Source organism: Phascolarctos cinereus, unplaced genomic scaffold (genome assembly GCF_003287225.1).
Source record: "Phascolarctos cinereus isolate Bilbo 61053 unplaced genomic scaffold, phaCin_HiC Scaffold_4;HRSCAF=312, whole genome shotgun sequence".
NCBI classification, from domain to species: domain Eukaryota; kingdom Metazoa; phylum Chordata; class Mammalia; order Diprotodontia; family Phascolarctidae; genus Phascolarctos; species Phascolarctos cinereus.
The window spans coordinates 202,026,804-202,048,119 of NW_027555847.1; the positions used below are offsets into that span (position 1 = coordinate 202,026,804).

General features: G+C 37.1%; 1 protein-coding gene across 1 annotated transcript; it reads left to right on the forward strand.

Moving 5' to 3' along the window:
• Positions 1 to 339: 339 nt before the first annotated feature.
• Positions 340 to 18,412, forward strand: LOC110200848 (uncharacterized). Its single transcript, XM_020976233.2, has 6 exons — positions 340 to 514; positions 2,672 to 3,232; positions 4,144 to 4,238; positions 11,501 to 11,627; positions 12,198 to 12,296; positions 16,601 to 18,412. The coding sequence occupies exons 2-6, from the start codon at positions 2,815 to 2,817 to the stop codon at positions 17,917 to 17,919; spliced, it is 2,058 nt and encodes a 685-aa protein (XP_020831892.1). The 5' UTR covers positions 340 to 514; positions 2,672 to 2,814; the 3' UTR covers positions 17,920 to 18,412.
• Positions 18,413 to 21,316: the final 2,904 nt, after the last annotated feature.

Sequence of the window (21,316 nt, forward strand, 5' to 3'; positions counted from 1 at the left end):
GCATATTAATGGAAAACTGAAGAATATATTTCCTTTCATAATGAATTGAGAATAGGAGAAAGTTGTACTGAAAACTAAGGGATAAGAGGCCCGAAAAAGTTTAGGAACTACCCTGTGCTTTTAGAAACAGTGCTTGCCTCAGTTTCCTCATCTGTAAAATGAGCTGGAGAAGGAAATAGCAAACCACTCCAGTATGGAAACCCCAATTGCGGTGACGGAAGAGTCGGACACGACTGCAAAGATTGAACACCAGTTGAGAACCCAGGAGAGTGAAGGGAAGGTGCTTTTACAGAGGTTTCTGGGAATCGTAGTTCCGAGACCACGAACTGGCGACCGGCAACGATGAAGCTGAGTGCGCACGATCCTACCCATTACGGTAACTGCCTCCCCAGCAGCTGTTCCAGTGAGCTTTTGGGGCCTGGGAGAAGTCAGAGCGACCCCGCCAGTCCAGGTGTCCAACCCCTAAACTCGACTCCCCGCAGCGTGATTGGGTCCGGCGTGATCTGGCAGCAGTGTAAGGAGTTCACGTGTGTGCGTGCGTGCGTACGTATGTGTGTGTGGTGTGTGCGTGTGCACTTTTGTGTGTCCTGGGGGTCTCGCTTCTAGGCAAGCAGAGGAAAACCTCAGCCCGGTTCATTTGCCTTGGGAGCGCTGCGAGAAGGACCCGGGGGAGCCTCGCACTGGGGAGGAGGAGGGTGGACCCGGGAAGCGCTGTGGACTCAAGAGGCGCCCTCCGCCTTCTGCATAGTTTTCCCTTCACCTGCCCATTTTCCCTTTCAGATTCTTCGGGGCCACAGACGCTGCACATCCCTGGCGGGGAGGAGGGGAGCAGTAAATAGAAAAGGAGGGGGGGAAGGATAAAAGAAAAGGAGAGAGGGTTGTGTGAATTTTCACTCTGCCCAGATTTGGAATTAGGCTTCTTGGTGACAATTGGAGTAGATGGATTGGGACTCTTCAGTTTAGCAGGGTTTCTTAACCCTGTATGTGTGTGTCTGTGTGTTATTGTTGTTGTTTTTTAAATTTAGAATTGTATTTCAATACAATTGGGTTTTTTAAATAAATTTTATTTTATGCATGTAAAAACATTATTCTGAGGAGTCCAAAAGCTTCATCCAACTTCCAGAGCAGTACATGACACAAAAGAGGGTGTGGCCTTTCTCTTCCCTGTTTCCTTAGCATTTGAGAGGTATTATTTAGCCTCCAATATTAATTTCGTTTGTGAGTACTTTTCTTTGGCACCCAACCTGGAATTTTCACTGGTGTTGAAACTCTCTCTTCTCGGATGGCTAGGTACTTGCTGTTCGACTGAGAGGAGATGGCATTCTTAACCTGTAGGCCATGAGCTCCTACTGTTTTTTAAAACATAAAAAAACCAAGACATTTTGATCAGTGTATTTTATAATTTTATATATGTGAGTATATAATTGATTTCTTTTAGATATTTTTTATGCATTTAAAACATTATAACAAAGGAGTCCACAGGTGTCACCAAACTTGGGAAGGGGTGCATGACACAAAAGAAGGTAAATTGTGAGGGATATCGAGAGGTTAAATGATCTGCCTAGGCTCATAACCAATAAGTGTCAGAAGTAAGACTTGAACCCCTGTCTTCCTGACTGGGAGACTGATTTTGTATTCACTGAGCCAGGTAGCCTCTTAGGACACAAATCACTTGTGAGTACACACAGTACCTTGGGTCACTCCTAAATATTGCCTCTGATTCTGTCATACTCAAAAGGGGTTTTAAAAGAGTGCACAAATTTTCAGTGTACTAATTGAAAGTTGCTAACCTTGATTTTAAAACGACAAATCAAAGGCTAGTTCCCATTTTTCCACAGAAGTGTACATTTAGGAACCTCCCCTACCTGAACTACCTAGGTTTTTCTAGTAAAGGAATGTGGGAATTCCTCAAATTGTGAGTGGTTTTCTTGACTGTTAAGGTACTTTCCAAATAGGCCCCTATATTGTGTGCAATGAGTGAACATATTTTTTAATGGTTTTATTCATCACCTTGTAGGTAAGTACAGTCTTTCCCAGTTTTTGATTCTTTGATCCAAACCTGTACTCTTAGCCAGTTTCTTTGATGTTTCCAATGACATTTCTACATTCAACAAACATTTATACAGTACTCACTATGTGTGCAAAGCCTAATACCGAGTGCTATGTCAGATTAATGGAGGAATAAGATAGTCTCTGTCCTTGTAAATTTTGTTTATAATGAGGGGAATGCATGTATCTTTCAGCTCTGAGTGGCATAGATGTGATAGGAGGCAAAATCAATTTCTGTATTTGTCTCTATCTGTATCTTTTATAGACCAAGAGACCTAGATACATTTGACTAGATCTATGTATATTTGACTAGACCAAGTCAAATTTCAAGTCTTGGTCCTGCTATTTTTACTTGTATGAAGTTGAGTGAATTATGCTGGCTAAATCTTAGTTTCTTCATCTGTGTGATGCAGATGATTAGATTTATACTATGTAGTTGATGGTGTGATTGTGAGGAAATTTATGTAAATTGTAAAGCACTAAATACCTATGAACAATTATTATGTATACTTGAGCCAATGCTGAAAGCTAAATATCTTTCTTAACAACAATATCCCACTGCAGCCCGTTAATCACTTTGTTTGTAGTTTGCATGTCTACAGTGTCTTATCGATCTCTACAGGGTCAGATGATATTACTGGTGCTTCTGGGTCTCCCCAGCCGACCATGATGAATTTCTACCTACAGTATACATCAGGGATGTCTGTAGGTGTTCAACTTGAAAGGAAATGACTCCTTGCTAAGAATACAGATTTGAAGTCCCTCATGATTGTCTCCAATGGAAAGATGCTGACCCTGAATAAGATGATGACTCTAAGTCCCCAAATCCTGGATGTATATGAACAAGATAGATTACTGAGAGCAGATGCCCCCAAGGAAAGGGTAACCATTCTAGGAAAAGAGAAATTTAACCATGAGGCTTCTCGCCAGAACTTCAGATTTTTCCCGTACCCAGAGAAAGCTGGACCCCGTGAGGCTGTGAACCAGCTCTGGGAACTCTGCCTTCAGTGGCTGAGGCCAGAGATTCACACAAAGGAGCAGATCCTGGAGCTGCTGGTGCTGGAGCAATTCCTGACCATCTTGCCCAGTGAGATCCGGATTTGGGTGAAGTCACAACATCCAGAGAACATTGAGGAGGTGGTCACTATGGTGGAGGATTTGACCCAGATGCTTGAGGAAGAAGGTGAGAGTTACAGAAGAAAGAGAGTAAAGTCTTTTCAGGACATGAGAACAGGAAATGTGTAACTTGAGGTATCCTTGGAGAAACAGTAGTGAAAGGAAGAAACAGTAGAGGAGAAGGGAGATCTCTGGATTGATGGAGGAGAAGAGGCAAGCACCATCTACTTTGTGGGTGCTGAGAACCTTTTTAGCCTCAACGTTAGTATTCTATCTCATTTATCTAATTCAATCCCCTCCTTACAGCTTTACAAAGCATGTTTTTTACTGGCTATTTTTTTTGGTGGAAAAGCAAGGAACAGTAAACTCTTTAGCTCTTCTGTGAACTTTCACAGCTTACTTTCAAAGGTTTATTGGAATTGCCATCCGTCAACCAATGACTCTGAACATTGGGTTCCATAATAATACCTTGAAATTATAAAGTTTTTTTATCCTTTGAAGATCTCTGTGGGCTAAATAATTACAACTATCACAATTTTAAAAATTGGAAAAATGAAGGTAAATATAATCAACTGGCTTACTCAGGATTACATAAGTAAGGCAATAATTAAGGTTGGTCTTGGTCCCAGGTCTGTTTACTTCAACCTTTTATTTTTTATTTTAATGATAAATAGAAGATATTAAACTCTTCTGAATTAATTTAATGTAAAAGGAACCTAGCAAATTGATCATTTCATATTTTCTCATTGAGTGGAGATGTTTCTGTTGCAAAGAATTTTATTACACATTCCAGAGGACATATTAGATTAGAGACAGAATTGTGAAATTAAACCACATGTCTTAAATCCCAAACCAGACTTCTGTCCTTGGAACCTATTTAGACCACACAGACAAACTCAGGGCCCCAGGTAGCATTATCCTCTTTTAATTTTTCTGAGCTTGTAGACTAATCTTATTTCCATACTTCCTCCTTCCCAGCTCTCTGTTCTCAAGATTCTGTCCTTCCCCAAGAGGGAGACAGAGACAGAGAAAGAGAAGGAATGCTGACTGTGATCCCAATAAGCAGATCTCAGGTAAGTTAATTTCCTCTCCCTTTTCTGAAGAGTTGGTTGTGTTGGTAGACACTTTTCCTTCCTTTTCCCTGGAGTTTCTTTGTCCAAAAAGAAACTTACAAAGAGGTCTGAACCCCTCTTTTTGGGTCACAGGAGACTAGGCATATCTTAGTAGATGATGGACACTATAGAGCAGTACTCATTTACTAGTACCTTCTTTTCTCTACCCAGCATTTACTTCTGTCTGCTTTGTGCTCAGTACTATAATAATCATCCTGAAGTTTACAAAAAGTCTTGGATTCCAAGACTTCACAGTGCCAGAAGGTGTGATACAGAAAGTAAATTCTATATGAGATCAAAGAATGAAGAGATCTACATGGATTGAAGAACAATCCTGAGAGATGACTAAAATTTAATTAAATACGGCATATGGGACAGTAGATTCCAGATGTAGGTAATACCATAAGCTCATGCGTAGAAGTGGACTTGAACATGTTTTCTGCAGTAGCCATTGTAATATAGTGGCCTGGCTAGATTAGAAAGGTAAGATAGTGGGGAGCTAGGTTTGAAGATGGTCTCTCAAATGCCATTGTGACTTCATGTTGGAGCCAGTAGAGAACCATTCAAGTTTTCTGAGAAGGCAATTGAAATTATGAAAATAGAGTGTTAGGAATAAATGATGATTGTTTGGAGGGTAGGGTGAAAGATAATGAAGAGTCGAATTGCCTGGAATAATGATGTTATGTGTAGTTTTCTTGAGTTTGTCTGACTGACTATTTCAGGCTGTTGAGAACAGGACATTCTACTAACCCTTATCAGGTCAAGCTTCTTTCATACCCAGAGTTCAGTTCATCTGGACAGCCCTGCATTTATATGGTTCTGAACCTTCTAGCTAGCTGACAGGAGCAAGCAGCTGCCTAGTAGATCTCCAACTAGAGCAGGCCTGCACCTATACTCACATTAGGACTGAGATCATGAAAAGTTCAAACTGGGGTGGGGGGGGAGGGAAAGGAGAGCGGGAAGGGGGCCGAAGCAACAATCAGACTTTTCCCTAGATCAGACCCCTTAAGACATGCTGAAAATTTATAAATACCCAGCCTGAGCTACCACTTAGATCTTTGAAGAACACAATAGTCTACCCAGAAAAAAGCAGCAGCCAAATCCCAGAGAATGAATAGCATGACCAAACAAGGCCCCAAACATTCCCCTCAGAAATGTGCAGAGCCTGTTCCTAACATAAAATCCCAATTCAGGAAGTAGGTTTGAAACAATGAGTAACCAAAGACACCCACAAAAAAAGAGCCATTATGGAGCCAGGGATGCCAAAGACACAAACCTCTAAGAAGGGGTTAATTCCAAAACATCTATAAGCAAAGCCTCAAAGAAAAAACTTGGCCACAAGGTCATGTAGAATTCTTGGAAAAAATGAAGAAAGAGTTTAAAAATCGTAAATTAAATGAAAGCTTTAGAGAAAAGAATTGAGAGCAATAGTGGAAAGACTTAGAAGAACTAACAAGTTAGTATGAGATACAAAACCTTACCCAAGGAACAGATTCCCTAAAAATTAGAATGAACCAAACAGAAGTTAATAAATCCACAAGACAACAAGAAATACTAAAAACAAAGCCAAAAGCCTGGAAAAAAAATAAAGGAAAATGTAAGTTACCTAATATAAAAAAAAACTGACTTGTAATGAGATCAAAGTGAAGTCTAACTATCACTGGATATGAAAAAGCCCAAAACAACTCAAAAAAACGTTTTAATACCATATCTAAAAAATGATGAATGAAGTCCAGACTTATTAGAACCAGAAAGAAAAATGAAAATAGAAAAGAATCCTCTGGTCCCCCTCTGAAAGAAACCACAGAATGAAAACTTCCAGGATCGCCCTAGCCAAAATCCAGAGCTCCCAGCTTAAACAAAATTTACTTCAATTTCTAGAAAGAACATTCACGTACCAAGGAGCCTTTGTCAGGATCACACAAGATTTAGCAGCTGCCATAATGAAAAAGTGGAGAGCTTGGAATACAGTATTCCAAAAGGCAAAAGATATAACCAACAATAATAACTCAGTAAACTATACTAAGTAAAACAGTGTGATCCTATAGAGGGAAAAAAAAATGGACCTTTGGTGAGATAGATGACTTTCGCAAGAGGAAAATTTAGTTTGTTACATACTTTCATCAACAAAAAAAGAGAACAGATAAGTGAATTGGGCATGCAGCTAAAAAACTACAAAACTAACATTAAAAAAAACAACAAACAACAAAATAGAAATTCTGAGAAAATTAATTTGATTTTTTTTAAAGAGTAAAAAAATGAAAAGGAATTCACAAGTAAATAAAAAAGACAATTATTAGAAAGTATTTTGTCCAAATATATACCAATAAAACCAACAACTTAAATGAAATTCATGAATATTTGCAGAAATGAAAACCAAAATAGGAAACCGACATAACCCAATCTCAGAATAAAGATATTAAATAAGCCAAAAACTAACTCCCAGGGTGCAGGGGTTAGGAATCCCTCAGATGAGATGGATTTACAAGAGAATTCTATGAAACACTCAGAGAACAATCAATTACAGTATTATATAAACTGCAAAAATATCCTCCAAATTCTATTTTAAAACTGTGATCTCTATATGTAAACTAAGGAGAGACAAAGCGGGGGGGGGGGAGCGGGGAATTAAGACTGATAGCCCTCGTGTATGTTAATGCATAAATTTTAAATAAAATGTTAACAAAGGCTATAGAAGCACATCACAAAGATTACATATAGTTATTAGATGTATACCAGAAATGGATGGTTGGTTTTTTATTAGGAAAATTGCCTACGTAATAGACCATATTAATAACAAGAACAACAAAAATCATATAAATTTAAAAATTTCTGACAAGCTATACCCATTCCTGTTTAAAAATACATTAATAAATGGACCTTTCCTTAATATAAATAGTATCTATTTAAAACTTAAGAACCAATATTATGTGTAATAGGGATAAATTAGAGGCCTTTCCAGTTAGGTGAGGGGTAAAAGCAAGGATGTCTATTATCACTACTACTATTTAATTAGAAATGCTAGCTAATGACAAGAAGAAAATAGTAAATAAACCTTAGCAAAGAGGAAGCAAAACTGTTGCGGGGGGGGGGGGGCTCAGACTGCATAACAGTTTATTTAGAAAATCCTGAGTCAACTGAAAATTAATTGAAACAACTGAGGACTTTAGTAAAATCAAAGGATATAAAATACATCAATATTATTATTTCTATATATTACCAAGAAAACTCAGCAAAAAAAAAAAGAAATTCCATTTAAAATAATTACAAAATATATAAAATACTTGGAGAGTCTACCTACCAAGACACATACAAGAACTATACAAATACAACTACAAAACACTCTGTAGAAATAAAGACAAACGTAAATAACTGAAGAAATATTCATTGTTTATGGACATCTATGTCTTAAAAATGACAATACTACCCAAATTAATTTACTTATTTAATGCCATACCTATTAAACTACAAAATGATCATCTTATGGAGCTAGGAAAAAAATAATAAAACTTACCTGGAGGAACAAAAAATCAAGAATCTCAAGGAAAATACTGAAAAAAAATGGGAAAGAACAGAGTGTGACAGTAATCTTAAGCAATATGACAAAGCAATAATCATAAAAAGAATTGTTAGTGTTTAAAATATATAGATAGAGGCTGATTAGTGGAGCAGATTAGATATGGAACATATGGTAGCAACCCCAAAATCCCAACAATTAGGATTAGTACTCTCTATTTGACAAAAACTAATAGAAAAACTAGAAAACAGTCCGCTAAAAATTAGGTTTAGACCAACAGTCACACTGTATACCAAGACAAGGTCTGAATAGATAATCACTAAGATATGAAAGGTCATGTCAAAAAAACTGAAGAATGAGGAAGAAATTAACTTTTAGATCTATAGATAGAAAAAATTCATGCCCAAACAAGGAATAGAAAGGATTACATAAGATAAAGTTGACAATTTTCAATACAGAAAAAAAAAAAGGCAGAGAAGTGAAACAGTTAACTGGGGAGAAATCATTTTAGCAAGTTTCTCTGATAATAGTGTGATTCTTTCCCAATTGATAGATGGTCCAAAGATATAAAGAGGAAGTTTTCCAGAAGAAGAAAGAAATCCAAGCTATCAACAATGATATTTTTTTAAAAAGATCCAAATCATTATTAATTAGAGATAATTAAAGCAATTCTAAGTATAAAAGGAAAATGAGAAATGTTAGTGGTGCTACAGGAAAACAAGTCCACTAATGCATTCTACAAAACTGCTTAGAACTTCAAATGGAGAATGGCTTACCAACTCATCATATATGGTATCATATGTAATGGAATATTTTGAGGCCATAAGAGATGGTGAAAGGGACAGTTTCAAGAGACACCTGGGAAGACATGTATGAATCAATGTAGATTGAAATGAGTAAAAACAGAACAATATATACATTAACAACAGCATTGTAAAGAAAACCAATGTTGAATGGCTTAAAAACTTTGATCAGTGAAGTGACCAAATCATAGTTCCAGAGGACTGATGATGACGAATGAGGCTACCCACCTACTGTCAGAGAAGCAAGGGATTCACCATGCAAAATGAGGTGTACATTCATAGACATGACCCAAGCAGGAATTTGTTTTGTTTGATCATGTCTGTTTGTTAAAAGGATTTGTTTTTTTTTCTTTTCATTTGGGGGAATAGGGATGAGAGGAGAGAAAATAAATGGCTTTCAATTGAAAAAAGTTAAAATGTTTAAAATTTCATACGTTTTTGTTATAGATTCATAGGGCTTTATTATCTTTGATGTTATGAAATAGCATAATCAGTTCTCAGTTCTTACTGTTGATATAGAGCAGGATACTGTGGGAAAATCAAATTTAGAAATAATCATCAAACCGTATTTTTGTCATCGAACTCCTAGTATTCTCTTAATAGAATTTATAGTAATTGGCAAAAATGGACCCTGCCGTTCCTGTGGTGCAATAAGTAATAAAGTACTAAGTAAAATAAAATATAGATAGAGAAAATATATATATATATATATATATATAAATAAAAAGATAGAGAAAGATAGAGATTCTAAAGACCTGTATGATCCACAATTTGAATAATACAATCCCCTCAAAATAATTAAGTTCAACTATATTAATAATGCAATTTTATTAAACTACAATGTATAGTAGAAAGAGAATTGAAGCCAGAGGTAGCACACCTTAATTCCACTTATACAAACTAGCCAAGTGACCCTGAGCAAGTCAGTTAATTTCTCTGGGCTTCTATTTTTTCACCTGTAAAATGAGGGCTATGTGATCTCTAAGGAACCTTCCATTTCTGGCATTTTATTCTTTTAAATATATGATCGTGAGTCTATTTAACTACTCCATCTTTCTCAGTTTTCTTATTTGTGTGAAAATCCATGTGTCTGAACAGGCACATTACTCCATTGTGGGTGAACCGGTAAATGGCTATTCTGGAATATTCTGGAATTCAATTTGGAGTCATAATACAAAAAGTTATTTAACAGTATATGCCCTTTGACCCAGACATAGGCTTATGCCCAAAAGAGATCAAGAAAGAGGGAAAAGTCATATATGTATGAAATTATTTATAAAACTCTTTTTGTCAGGGCAAAAAAAAAACCTAGAAAGCCCATCAATTGGGGAATGGATGAACAAATTATGGTATCTGAATATGATAAATGTTATTGTGCTGTAAGAAATGAGGAAAGAGATGATTTCAAGGAAACATAGCCATATATGAACTGATGCAGAATGAATCAGAATCAGAACAATTTCTACCATAACATGAATATTCTAAAAATGAACAATTTTGGAGAGTTATAAACTGATAAAGAATGAAATAAGCAGAACCAGAACAATTTATACAATAACAAGACAGTAAAAACAGTATTAAAGGTATAAGAACGATGATCAATACAGTGACCACCCATGATTCCAGAGAATTAATGATGAAACATACTATCTACCTCCTGACAGAGAAGTGATAGATCTTGGGTACAGAATAAAACATGTTTTTAGATACAGACAATGATGAGATTTGTTTTCTGCTTCACTATGCCCTTTTGTTACAGGAATTTGTTTTGGTTTATTTTTTTTCATTGAGGAGAGAGGTGGGAAGGAGAGAGAATTGATTTCTGTTCATTTTTTTATTTAAAAATGGGGTGTTGTTATAGTTGTGAAATGTTGCATGATTTTGTAAATGAGGTCACTATATTATTACTTTTGTTTAATTGTTTTGCTTTACTACGAGACCTCTCATAGAATGATAATAATCTGTAACTTTTTTAATATTAAAAAAAAAAGCCCATGGGCCCAGGAGGTGAAGGGTGAAGGTTGACGCCTTCATCTTCTAAAAAGTCTCAATTCTGGGTCACATGCACCTGGTTCATGTCCTGGGGTATCCTGACCCCAGAGTAAAGAGATCAAGCACTTCTCACACACTATAGCTTTTTACCATCCCTTTCCCCTTCCATGGAGCCCCAGAGACAATCTTTTATACCCTAAGAATAGCTCTTGCATAGTGCCAATCAAAAGCATTTATTAAGTGCTTACTATATTCCTTCATAAAAGGGATTAACAGAGTCCCTAATAAGAGGGTAGATACTTTGTACAAATAGATCAGATATAGGAAAGCTATTTCCTTCCCTATCAAAGAAATGCTTAACCCAAAACTCACAAGCACACACTGATAGATATTTAAAACACTATACAGTAACCCATCACATTATACGCTTCTACAAATGATTGATGGGCAACTAGGTGGCACAATGGATAGGGTACCAGACCTGGAGTCAGGAAGACCTGAATTCAAATCCAGCCTCAGACAAGTGGCAAGACACTTACTGGGCAAGTCACTTAACCTTGATTGACTCCGTTTCCTCATCTGTAAAATGAGCTAAAGAAGGCAGTGGCAAACCACTCTAATATCTTTGCCAAGAAAACCCTTAATGGGATCATGAAGAGTCATACATGACTGAAATGACTGAACTAAAACATAAATAAGAACTTAAATATAAAAATATGAAATACATAGTGAGACTACTAAATAGGCATTTCGCCTTCACCTGGGCTCTCTCCATCTTGTCCAAGATTATATATTACAACTGACAGAAATTAGAAAAGGGAATTCTCTTGTTAGGAAGAGAGTGATAGAGGAGAAGTTGTAAGTATTTCAGGGAGTCTCATGAATGAGCACAAATGTGTTTGGTGTTTCAGAAATCAGTGACATTTAAGGATGTGGCTCCAGATTTTACCTGGGAAGAGTGGGCACAACTGAACCCTGTTGAACAGGCCCTCTGCAGAGAAGTGCTACTGGAAACTTATAGGAACCTAGTTTTTCTTGGTAAATATTTCCCTTATTACTCCAAATCTTTACTTTGGTGGTATTTTTACTTTGTAGATTTTTTAAAACCATGGGATATTCAAAGTATTTAGCTGAATTTGGTCTTAATTTGTAGAAAATACGTTCTAAAATGCTTTTGGACCAATCAACAAGATACTTATTGTATGTTTCTAAATGAAAAATAAATCTCTTTGCCTTAGAGAAATAAAAATGAGATAACTTAACTCATTCATATCCCTGATGCTGCATTTTCCACACGCTCTACTCCTCTACACGTCAAACACTGTCTGCTGATACCGAGTACAGATAACTCAGCGGAGAAATCTATACCCTCCTAGAAGGAAAGATTAGTAACTTAAGTACCTTTCTCAATCTAAATCCACTCCATGGACACTTAGACTTTGTGGGAACATGATATTGGATACTCTTCCGAAGTCCTTTGAACTGCTCTTTGGACCTTCTTAGCATATCCGCTCTTCTTTAAATATGAAGGAGCCTGAATTATATTCTGGCATGTCTCTTTTTTTAGGAGAAAAAACAATGTCTATTTCACTTCTTTTCCATGAACAGGTCTTTCAGCAACCTCCAAACCAGATGTTATCTCTCAGTTGGAAGATGGAAAAGTTCCAGGGATGTTGGGTAGTGAAACTCCAAAAGGCACCAGTTCATGTGAGTGAATGAAAACAATTCTTACAAGCAACAGATTGGGCAGTGCAGTTAGTGAAGGAGAATACGCTTCTGAAATGCTGGCCTAGGAAGTTCTCCTCAAAGTCTTTCAGGAGTGAGAAGAAGAGCAGAGGCTCATTTGAACTCTCATATGTTTTTTCATTGTCAGAAAATAGTTTATTCCTGTGCCTCTGCTTCCAAATTCCCATTCCCTTCTTAACCTCCTGAAAGGTGGCTTCTACCTCCATTTATTTTATGGAAACTGTTTCTTCTGTATGTTCTTTTCATATTTAACCTCCCTGCCTCCTTTGATGGTACTGAGTAGAATCACAGAGGCTATCAAATCCAGCCTATATCTGAAAAAAGATCTTCCCTTTCCCTGGGAGTTATCACCCTGTCTCCATTTGAAGAACTGTTATGAAGAATACACTATATCCAGAGGCATCTCATTACACTTTAGTCAGAGGTGTTTTAATTTACCTTTTAGGTCAAGTGGAGTACCATTGGTGGATGATGATATAATAAACGTATTGTTGTAGAAATTTAATCTGACAATTGAGTGTAAGATACATTGGAAGAGTACAGGTGTAAGGTGAAGAGGTCTTACATTCTAATCCTGTTCTCATTAATATTTGCTTTATATCTACTTTGTGTAACCTCTGCCTTTGTTTCCTTTTCCCTTTTCTAAGTCTCTTCATAGATAGAAAGTCTATATATGGGAACAATCAATACTGACAATAACTCACAATTATATGGCATGTTTTGCTTTTTTAACCTCTTTTTACTAACAACCTCTTTTGTCTTGAGGTTGCTAGTAAAAAAAAATCTGCATATTATGCTGTAATTGAGACATTGTGATGATTCAGAGTTAGAAAACTTGATTTCAAATCTTGGTTCTGCCATTTATAATCTGTGTAACTTTGATCACTTAGCCTCTCTAGACTTTATTTTTTTCACCTTTTAAGTGAAGAGAATGGATTATAAGACTTCTGAAGTCACTTTCTGCTCTAAATTTTTGATGCTATGATATAAATGAGTATATGTAACTAGCTCACTCTATGTAAGCATGTGTTTTAGTGTCCTACTTATTTTTCCAGAGAAGTAAGGGTTACTTTGGGAGTTTGTAGAAAATAATTAATGTTGAGGATTGATCAGATTCTTATATTCACATTATTTTCTACATTTAACAGCAATTATTCTCCAAGTGAGTCATTAGTAATAAATTACTCTGTAGTCCAGCCTAATGAAGGAAAAAAACAGGCCACATTCATAAAACTTAGAAATCTAAATTTCACTGAAGGATGTTCTTTATAGCCAATAGAGATCTCAGCTGTGGTAAAGCTAAGATGATTTGCTCCTCAGGTCAGTGTTTTAAGTTTGGTGTCTACCAGTTGAGACCACAGGGACTCAATATGCCAGATCAGCCAGTGGAGGACAGGAGGATGAGAAAGGGCAGCAGCTCCTCAAGGATCTCTGTTGATAAAGTGGTGGATGGTGACCACCATAGGTTTCAAAGAAGGTTGCAGGACCAGAGAAGGGTTTCCTTCTGCTACCTGGACAGCATGAAGTAAAGTGAAGAAGAGGGAGAATAGCAGTTCAGAATCCTTCCAAAGATGGCAGCAGCCAATTATTAAGCGTCTCCTCAGTGCCAAGCACTGTTCTAGGACCTGGAAATACAGATTCTTTTGGGAGAAACAACACATGCAGAAGTAAGTGGGCATAAAAGGGAATGGGGAGGCAGCTGGAGGAATCAGGAAAGGCTTCATGTGGAAGGTGTTGTTAAACAGTCATCTGAAGGGATTAAGGGATTCTAAGAGGTATAAGTGAGGCAGTATATTTCAGACATGGGGAGCAACCAGTGCAGACTCATAGAAGTGGGAGATAAAGTCTAATATGTGAGGAACATCAAGGAGGCCAGTTTGGCTGGGACTAAAAGTGCATGAAGGGGAGTAATATATAATAAGTTTGGAAAGGTAGGTTAAGGCCAGGTTGTAAGAAGCTTTGAAAGCTATAAAGAGGTGGTATCTTAAAGGCAAGAGGAAGCCATTGGAGTTCATTTAGTTGGGGAGTGATATAGGCAAACCTATACTTAAGGAAAAAGGGCAGCTAAGTGTTGCAGTGGATAGAGCACTGGGCTGGGAATCAGGAAGACTCATCTTCCAGAGTTCAAATCTGGCCTCAGACACTTACAAGCTGTGTGACCTTGGGCAAGTCACTTAACCCTGTTTGCCTCAGTTTCCTCATCTGTAAAATTAGCTGGAGAAGGAAATGGTAAACCACTCCAATATTTTTGCCAAGAAGACCCTAAATGCGGTCCCAAAGAATTGGACATGACTGAAAAAACAACAATATGAGGAAAATCATTTTGTCATTAATGCAGAGAATATGTTGAAAGGGGGAAAAACCTGAAGCAGAGACACAAGTTAGGAAACTTTCAACAGAAATGGAAAATTTTGGAAAGGTTTGGGGTGGGGTGGGGGGAAGATAATGAGTTCATTTTTTGATATGTTGAGTTTGAGATGCCTCTGGGACGTTTAGTTTGAAATATCTAATCAGCATTTGGAGTTGAATGACTGACACGCAGAAGAGAGATTAAGGTTGGACTGGGCAGTAATTTGTATAAAGATGATAACCAAATCCCAGGAACCAGAATTCACCAAATGAGAGAATAGAGAGAATAAAAGAACCAGGACAGAGCCTTGAAGAAAACCCAAGGTTAGCAATGTAGATATGGTTGATAAACGAACAAAAGAGACTGAAAAAAGAGGAAGAAAACCAAGAGAGAACAATGTCATGAAAACCCAGAGAGAGAGTATCTAAGAGGTCAACAGTATTAAATGTTTCAGAGAAATCTAGAAGGAGGAGGATTGAGGAAAGAGCAACAGATAGAGCAGTTTCAGTTGAGTGATAAGGTCAGAAGCCAGATTGCAAAAGGCTGAGAAGTAAACTAGAGAGGAAATAGCTTTTACTTGTGGTTTGACTGTGAAGCGAAGGAAATATGTAGGGGTTATCTGGAAGAGTTGGTATTGTCTATGAGGTCTTTTTCAAGGTGGAGGAGACTTTCCAAGGCTGCCTATAGGTAACAGGGAAGGAACCAATAGATAGGGAGAAATTGAAGATTAGAGACCAAGAGGGGATGATCATGGGGGCAGTCTGCCGGAGGATGCAAGAAGGATGCAATCAAGGGCCCATGTAAAGGGGTTGGCCTTAGCAAGAAATCTTTTTTAAAGACTACAGTAAAGGAGAAGATGAGTGATGACGTCAAGTGATTTTGTGATATAGAAAAGGGGAACTTGTGGTGAATGGTCTGTTTTCTCAGTAAAGTATGATTTAACATCCCCAGCTGAGGGAGAAGGGATTACCTGGAGGATAGAAGGAAAGGTGTAGAACAGTTGCTGGGGCAAGTGAGATAGAGACTCAATTAGGGAAAAGTAAATAACTGTCTTCCTGTGGTGAAGGCTCAGTTTAGACTAAATGACATAAATTTGTAGTGAATCCAGTCTGCTAGGTTGGATTTAGAGATAGAGATAAGAGTAATTGGCATAGAGATAATTAAATACATAGAATATGATGAGGTCACAAAGTGAGAAAGCATAGAGAAGGAATAGAAGAAAGTTCATGAGTTTTCCCTTTTTATACAAAAAGTTCCATCTATGATACTTTGCAGATTCTAGAGTAGTGATCATCTCAATGGGATGGTGAGAGTGAGAGTAGAGAGTTCATCAGTCTCTCTGTTTAGCATTTTAAAGCTATCACCTATGAGAACTAGTGTGCTACAAAAATTACTTCAATTGGTCTGGCCAGCTAATTATCACAATTTCAGAAATGGAGAGTTTTTGTAAAGGGCTTTATGGATTGAAGGGGAGAACATGGGTAAGCAGAAGACAAAATATCCTAAGCTGTTTTTTTTTCCCTGTTGCTAACTAGCTTGATCACCAAAAAAAAAAAAGAAAAGAAAAAGAGAAAAAAAAAGAATTTAAATAAATTTAACGTATTTTACTTTAGACCAGAGACTCCTAATACTTTTTGTGTCATGGACTCTTTGGCAGTCTAGTGAAGACTATTAGCTATGTCTCAGAATGTTTTTAAATACCTAAAATAAAATGCATAGGATTACAAAGGAAACTAATTTTATTGAAATATAATCATTAAAATACTATTAAAAACAAGTTCATAGACCACCAAGTTATGAATCCCTGTCTTAGACATTTTTTCCACTTTGTTATTCTATTCCAGTGGCAACAGTTTTTTTTTCCTTCTGGCATGAGGAAAATTTACATATATACATATATTTTTTTTTCTTTCAGATTGGAACACTGTGCCTAAAGCCAAAGATTCAGTTACAAAATGGGACACTTTTGCAAAAGAATCATCTCAGAGGGTGATAATGGAAAGATCCACAAGGCATTGCTGTTGGCACTCTGAACTGGGAGAATCCTTTATACATTATGATACATTAGTAAGGCAACACATCCACCAGGAGAAACTGGTAAAGCAATCAACAATCACATCTCAACAAATATCAAGTAAGGAAAGAAGCTTTGAAAGAAATGAATTTGGGAAAAACTTCAGTCTAAGGTCAATCCTAGTTACACAGGAGAGAGTTCCTACAGTAAAGAGTCTTTGTAAGTGTCATATGTATGGAAAGAGCTTCAAAAATGATTCGTACCTAATTAAGTGCCCAAGGATCTATGCAGGAAAGAAATCTTTTAAGTATACTGAATGTGGGAAAACCTTCAGCCAGATTTCACAATTTAATCTTCATCAGAAAATTCATTCAGAAGAGAAACCCTATAAATGTAATGAATGTGGAAGAGCCTTCACCAAGCGGGCAAATCTTACTCAACATCAAAAAATTCATTCTGGAGAAAAACCCTATAAATGTAATGAATGTGGGAAAACTTTTAATAAACGAGCAAACCTTACTCAGCATCAGAAAATTCATTCTGGAGAGAAACCCCATAAATGTAATGAATGTGGGAAAGCCTTCTCCATCAGATCACATCTTACTCAACATCAGAGAATTCATTCTGGAGAGAAACCCTATAAGTGTAATGAATGTGGGAAAGCTTTTACTCAGAAGACACACCTTAATAAACATAAACATACTCATATTGGAGAAAAGCCATTTAAATGTACTGAATGTGGAAAAGCATTCAGTCTAATTTCACAACTTAATCTTCATCAGAGGATTCATTCTGAAGAGAATCCCTATAAATGTAGTGAATGTGGTAAAGCCTTCACTGTCAGATCACGGCTTGCTGAACATCAAAGAATTCATGCTGGTGAAAAACCTTATAAATGTAACGAGTGTGGGAAAGCTTTTACCAAGCGGGCAAACCTTACTCAACACCAGCATATTCATGTTGGGGAGAAACCATTCAAGTGTAATGAATGTACAAAAGCCTTTAGCTATATTTCACAATTTAATCTTCATCAAAGAATTCATTCTGGAGAGAAGCCATATAAATGTAGTGAATGTGGGAAAGCCTTCACCAAGCGGGCAAATCTTAATCAACATCAGAAAATTCATTCTGGAGAGAAACCCTATATATGTAGTGAATGTGGGAAAGCCTTCACCATCAGGTCTCGCCTTACTCAGCATCATAGAATTCACTCTGGATAGAAATCCTGTAAATGTAATCCATTTGGGAAAGCCTTTCCCACCAGGTCTCATCTTACTTAACATCAAAGAATTCACATTATAGAGTAACATTATTAAAAATGCAGATGATCAGAAAGGTCTCTGTTGTGTGGCAGTAGTATGACCTGAGAACATACTCCTCAGCATCAAAGGAGGTGTATTGAATATTGAACTTCATAAATTTAATGACTATTCTAATCTTTAGCCAGAGTTCATTTCTTTCTTGAAATCACAGAATATCAAAATTTGTAACATGAATTCATTTCATTTAAAAACAAAAACCTAAGAACTGGAAGGGACCACCAGAATCATCCAATTTAAGCAATAACTGATCAAGAATACCTTCTGTAACATTCCTAACAAGTGATTATCCAGACTGTGTGAAGACCTACAATGAAGGAAAACCTTCCAAAGCAACCCATTCCCCTTTTGGAATAGCTCACATCATTAAATTTTTCCTTCCATGAAACCTAAATCTGAGTTTTTGCAACTTCTAGTCATTGCTCCTAGTTGTCTCTCAGGCCAAGTGAAACAATGTGATAATTGATTAGCAAGGGCTTTGTCCTGGTTCTTCTACTTTCTCTCCATTCTTTTTCAGATATCTCATCAACTACCATAGCTTCAATCATTAAGCTACATGATAGGCCTTCAGATATTTAAAGACAGCTTTCATGTTTGCTTTGTCTTTTTGTTCTTCAGGTCAAACCTTCCCATTTACTTCAGTTCTTATTTGGCATGTTATCCTGTCCTCCCACTGTCCTGATCACATTCTTCTGGAGATGTTAAATTTGTTTATGTCTTTTCTAAAATGTGGTACTTGAGATGAGGCCTGACTGGGATAGAATGTAGTGGAACTATTAGCTTCCTCATCTGAGATATTATTTCACTCTTAATGAAGCTTTTTATTGCCAAGGCATACTGTTGTCTCATTGAGTTTTCAGTCCACATATCCCTCCAGATCTTATTCACAGGAACTGATCTCTCCACACAACACACACACTTCTTTGGTATTTATAGAGTTGGTTTTTCAAACCCAGCTGTGGAACTTTACATTCATACTGATTGTTTCATTGTATTTGGTTTATCCTACAGCCTGTTGAGATTTTTCTGAATCTAGATTCTCAACTGACATGTTAGTTATCTGTTGTAGTATTATGTCATTGTCTAGCTTGACAAGCATACCACCCAATGCCATCTTCCAAGTGACTGATAAAAACGTTTGGTAGCAGAAGGCCAAGAACAAATCTGTGAGACACTACTTAGTAAGTAACTTCTTTCAAATAAATATCAATCAGTTATTGAGTATACTTTGACCATGGTTGGTCATTTGGGTCCATGTCTACCTACTGTATTTTTATCTAGCATATATAGCTCAATCTCATCCACAAGGACAGTATGTATAGTGGTCACACTACCCACACAACTGCACTTTTCCAGTATCATTTTCAGGTTCACCAATCATACTTTCCCCTCTTAGCATTCCTATCTATTAAAATGTAAGCTTCTTGAGAGAAAGGGCTCTCTTGCTTTTGTATTTTTACCACTGCCAGTTAGCAAAGGGTCCAGCATGTAGACACAATAAATGTTTGTTGATTGATCAGCATGGGTATTCACAAGACTTTGGTCCTGGGCCTTCTGCTTTCTCATAGTTCTTTCAGCTGTCTCAATTACGTGGGTTCAAGTATTATCTCCCTGCTGATGACTCCCAAATACATAATCTTTCTTCTGAATTTCAGTCCTTCAATGTCAACTACTTACTAAACAGTTCCATATAGATGTCATGTTAGCTTCTATAACTCAGAATGTTAAAAAAAAGTTAACTTAGCATTTTCTTCCCAAACTGGGATATCCCACAAATTTGCCTATTTTTGTCCAAGGCATTACCATCCCTACACTTGCTCAGTTTCTTAGCCTCAGTGTTATCCTTGACTCTTCCCTGTCCCTTACCCCATTCTCCCTTCCCCCAAATCCAGTCATTTACTAAATCTTGTTGATTTTATACAGGCAACATTTTGTCTTGCATTAATCCCCTCTTTTTCATTCACATAGCCATTACATTAATTCAAACTCTCATTACTCCTCTCCTGAGATGCTAAAAATGACCTAATTATCTTCTTGTTTCCAATCTTTCTTCCTCTTCAAACCATCCTCTAAAAAGCTGTTAGAATAATATTCCTAAGGCACAGGTCAAACCATGTCTCTCCCCTGCTTAATCCCTCAGTGATTCTCAGTTGCCGATAGGATATAATGTAAATTCATTAGCCTGGGTACTATATCTGAGGGGAGCTTTTTCTCAGACACGGGAAAGGTGATCAGTCACTAAGACTTGTTCTGCCATTTAGTAGCTATAGCTCCTCAGAGAAATGAAAGACTGCCTGCACACTAACCTGATATATCCTAGCAAGGTTTATTGAAGGCTATTTTTCATAGCTAGCCAGGATCCTGTATAGCTAACTAAAGGATGAATACGTAGGCATGGTAGTTTTCTTTCAAGTGCTTCTAGAACTGGAGGACTTAACCTTTTTTGTGTAGTGAACCCCTGTGGCAGTTTAGTGAAGGCTGTGGACCCTTTCTCAAAATAGCATTTTTAAATGCATAAAACCAAATATATAGTGTTACAAAAGAAGCCAATTATTTTTAAACGCAGTTATTGTATGTGCATGTGTGTGCATGTGTCTGTGTATACACACACGCGCGCACACACACACACACACCCCAAGCTGATAGACCCCGAGTTAAAAATCCTTGTTCTAGAAAGAAGAATGTGTCTTTCTCTAGCCCTATAGGTAAAGAGAGTCTTATGCTTGCCATCTGTGCCATGAAAGTACATAGCTCCTCAGACTGCTTTATGAGACACAGTAGCATAAAAATGGCTTTCCAGCCTTCCCCCTAAATACAGAATGTCTCATCTCTGATGTGTGTTGCTGCAGCTTCACTGATTTTCCTGTATCCCGTGTATTCTGGGGCAGTGATTGATGAGGATGCAAGGTATTGTCTCTTGTCTCTGATCCCAAATCTTTATTTTGTGATCATTGAACGTTACACTATGTTGAGGCAAAGAAAAGGAAAAAAAAAAAGAAAATAGAAAGAGTGGCTCATTCCATGATTGACCTTGCAAATTTAATGTTCATTACACAGACATTTGGGCTTCTTGTCATGGTCTTGGCTGGCATCTATGACATTTTTTAAACTGTATAATCCCAGAGCTGAGGGTAAAAATAATAGCAAAAACCAAAGATTTTGTCCACAACTTTAGGTTCTCAACTCTTCAACCTCTTAAGCCAGTCTCTGAATTTTAAAGCATGCTATCAGAAGTCTAAGGAACAAATCACAGAACTAATCATAATTCTAATTTCAGTCTCTAGTGTACGCAGTTTCT

Excerpts from the sequence above, each read along its gene's own strand:
- LOC110200848 (XM_020976233.2), top strand. The coding sequence starts at position 2,815 with ATGATTGTCTCCAATGGAAAGATGCTGACCCTGAATAAGATGATGACT. Across the intron at positions 4,239-11,500 it reads TCCCAATAAGCAGATCTCAG|AAATCAGTGACATTTAAGGA; the intron begins GTAAGTTAATTT and ends TTGGTGTTTCAG. Across the intron at positions 12,297-16,600 it reads TCCAAAAGGCACCAGTTCAT|ATTGGAACACTGTGCCTAAA; the intron begins GTGAGTGAATGA and ends TTTTTCTTTCAG.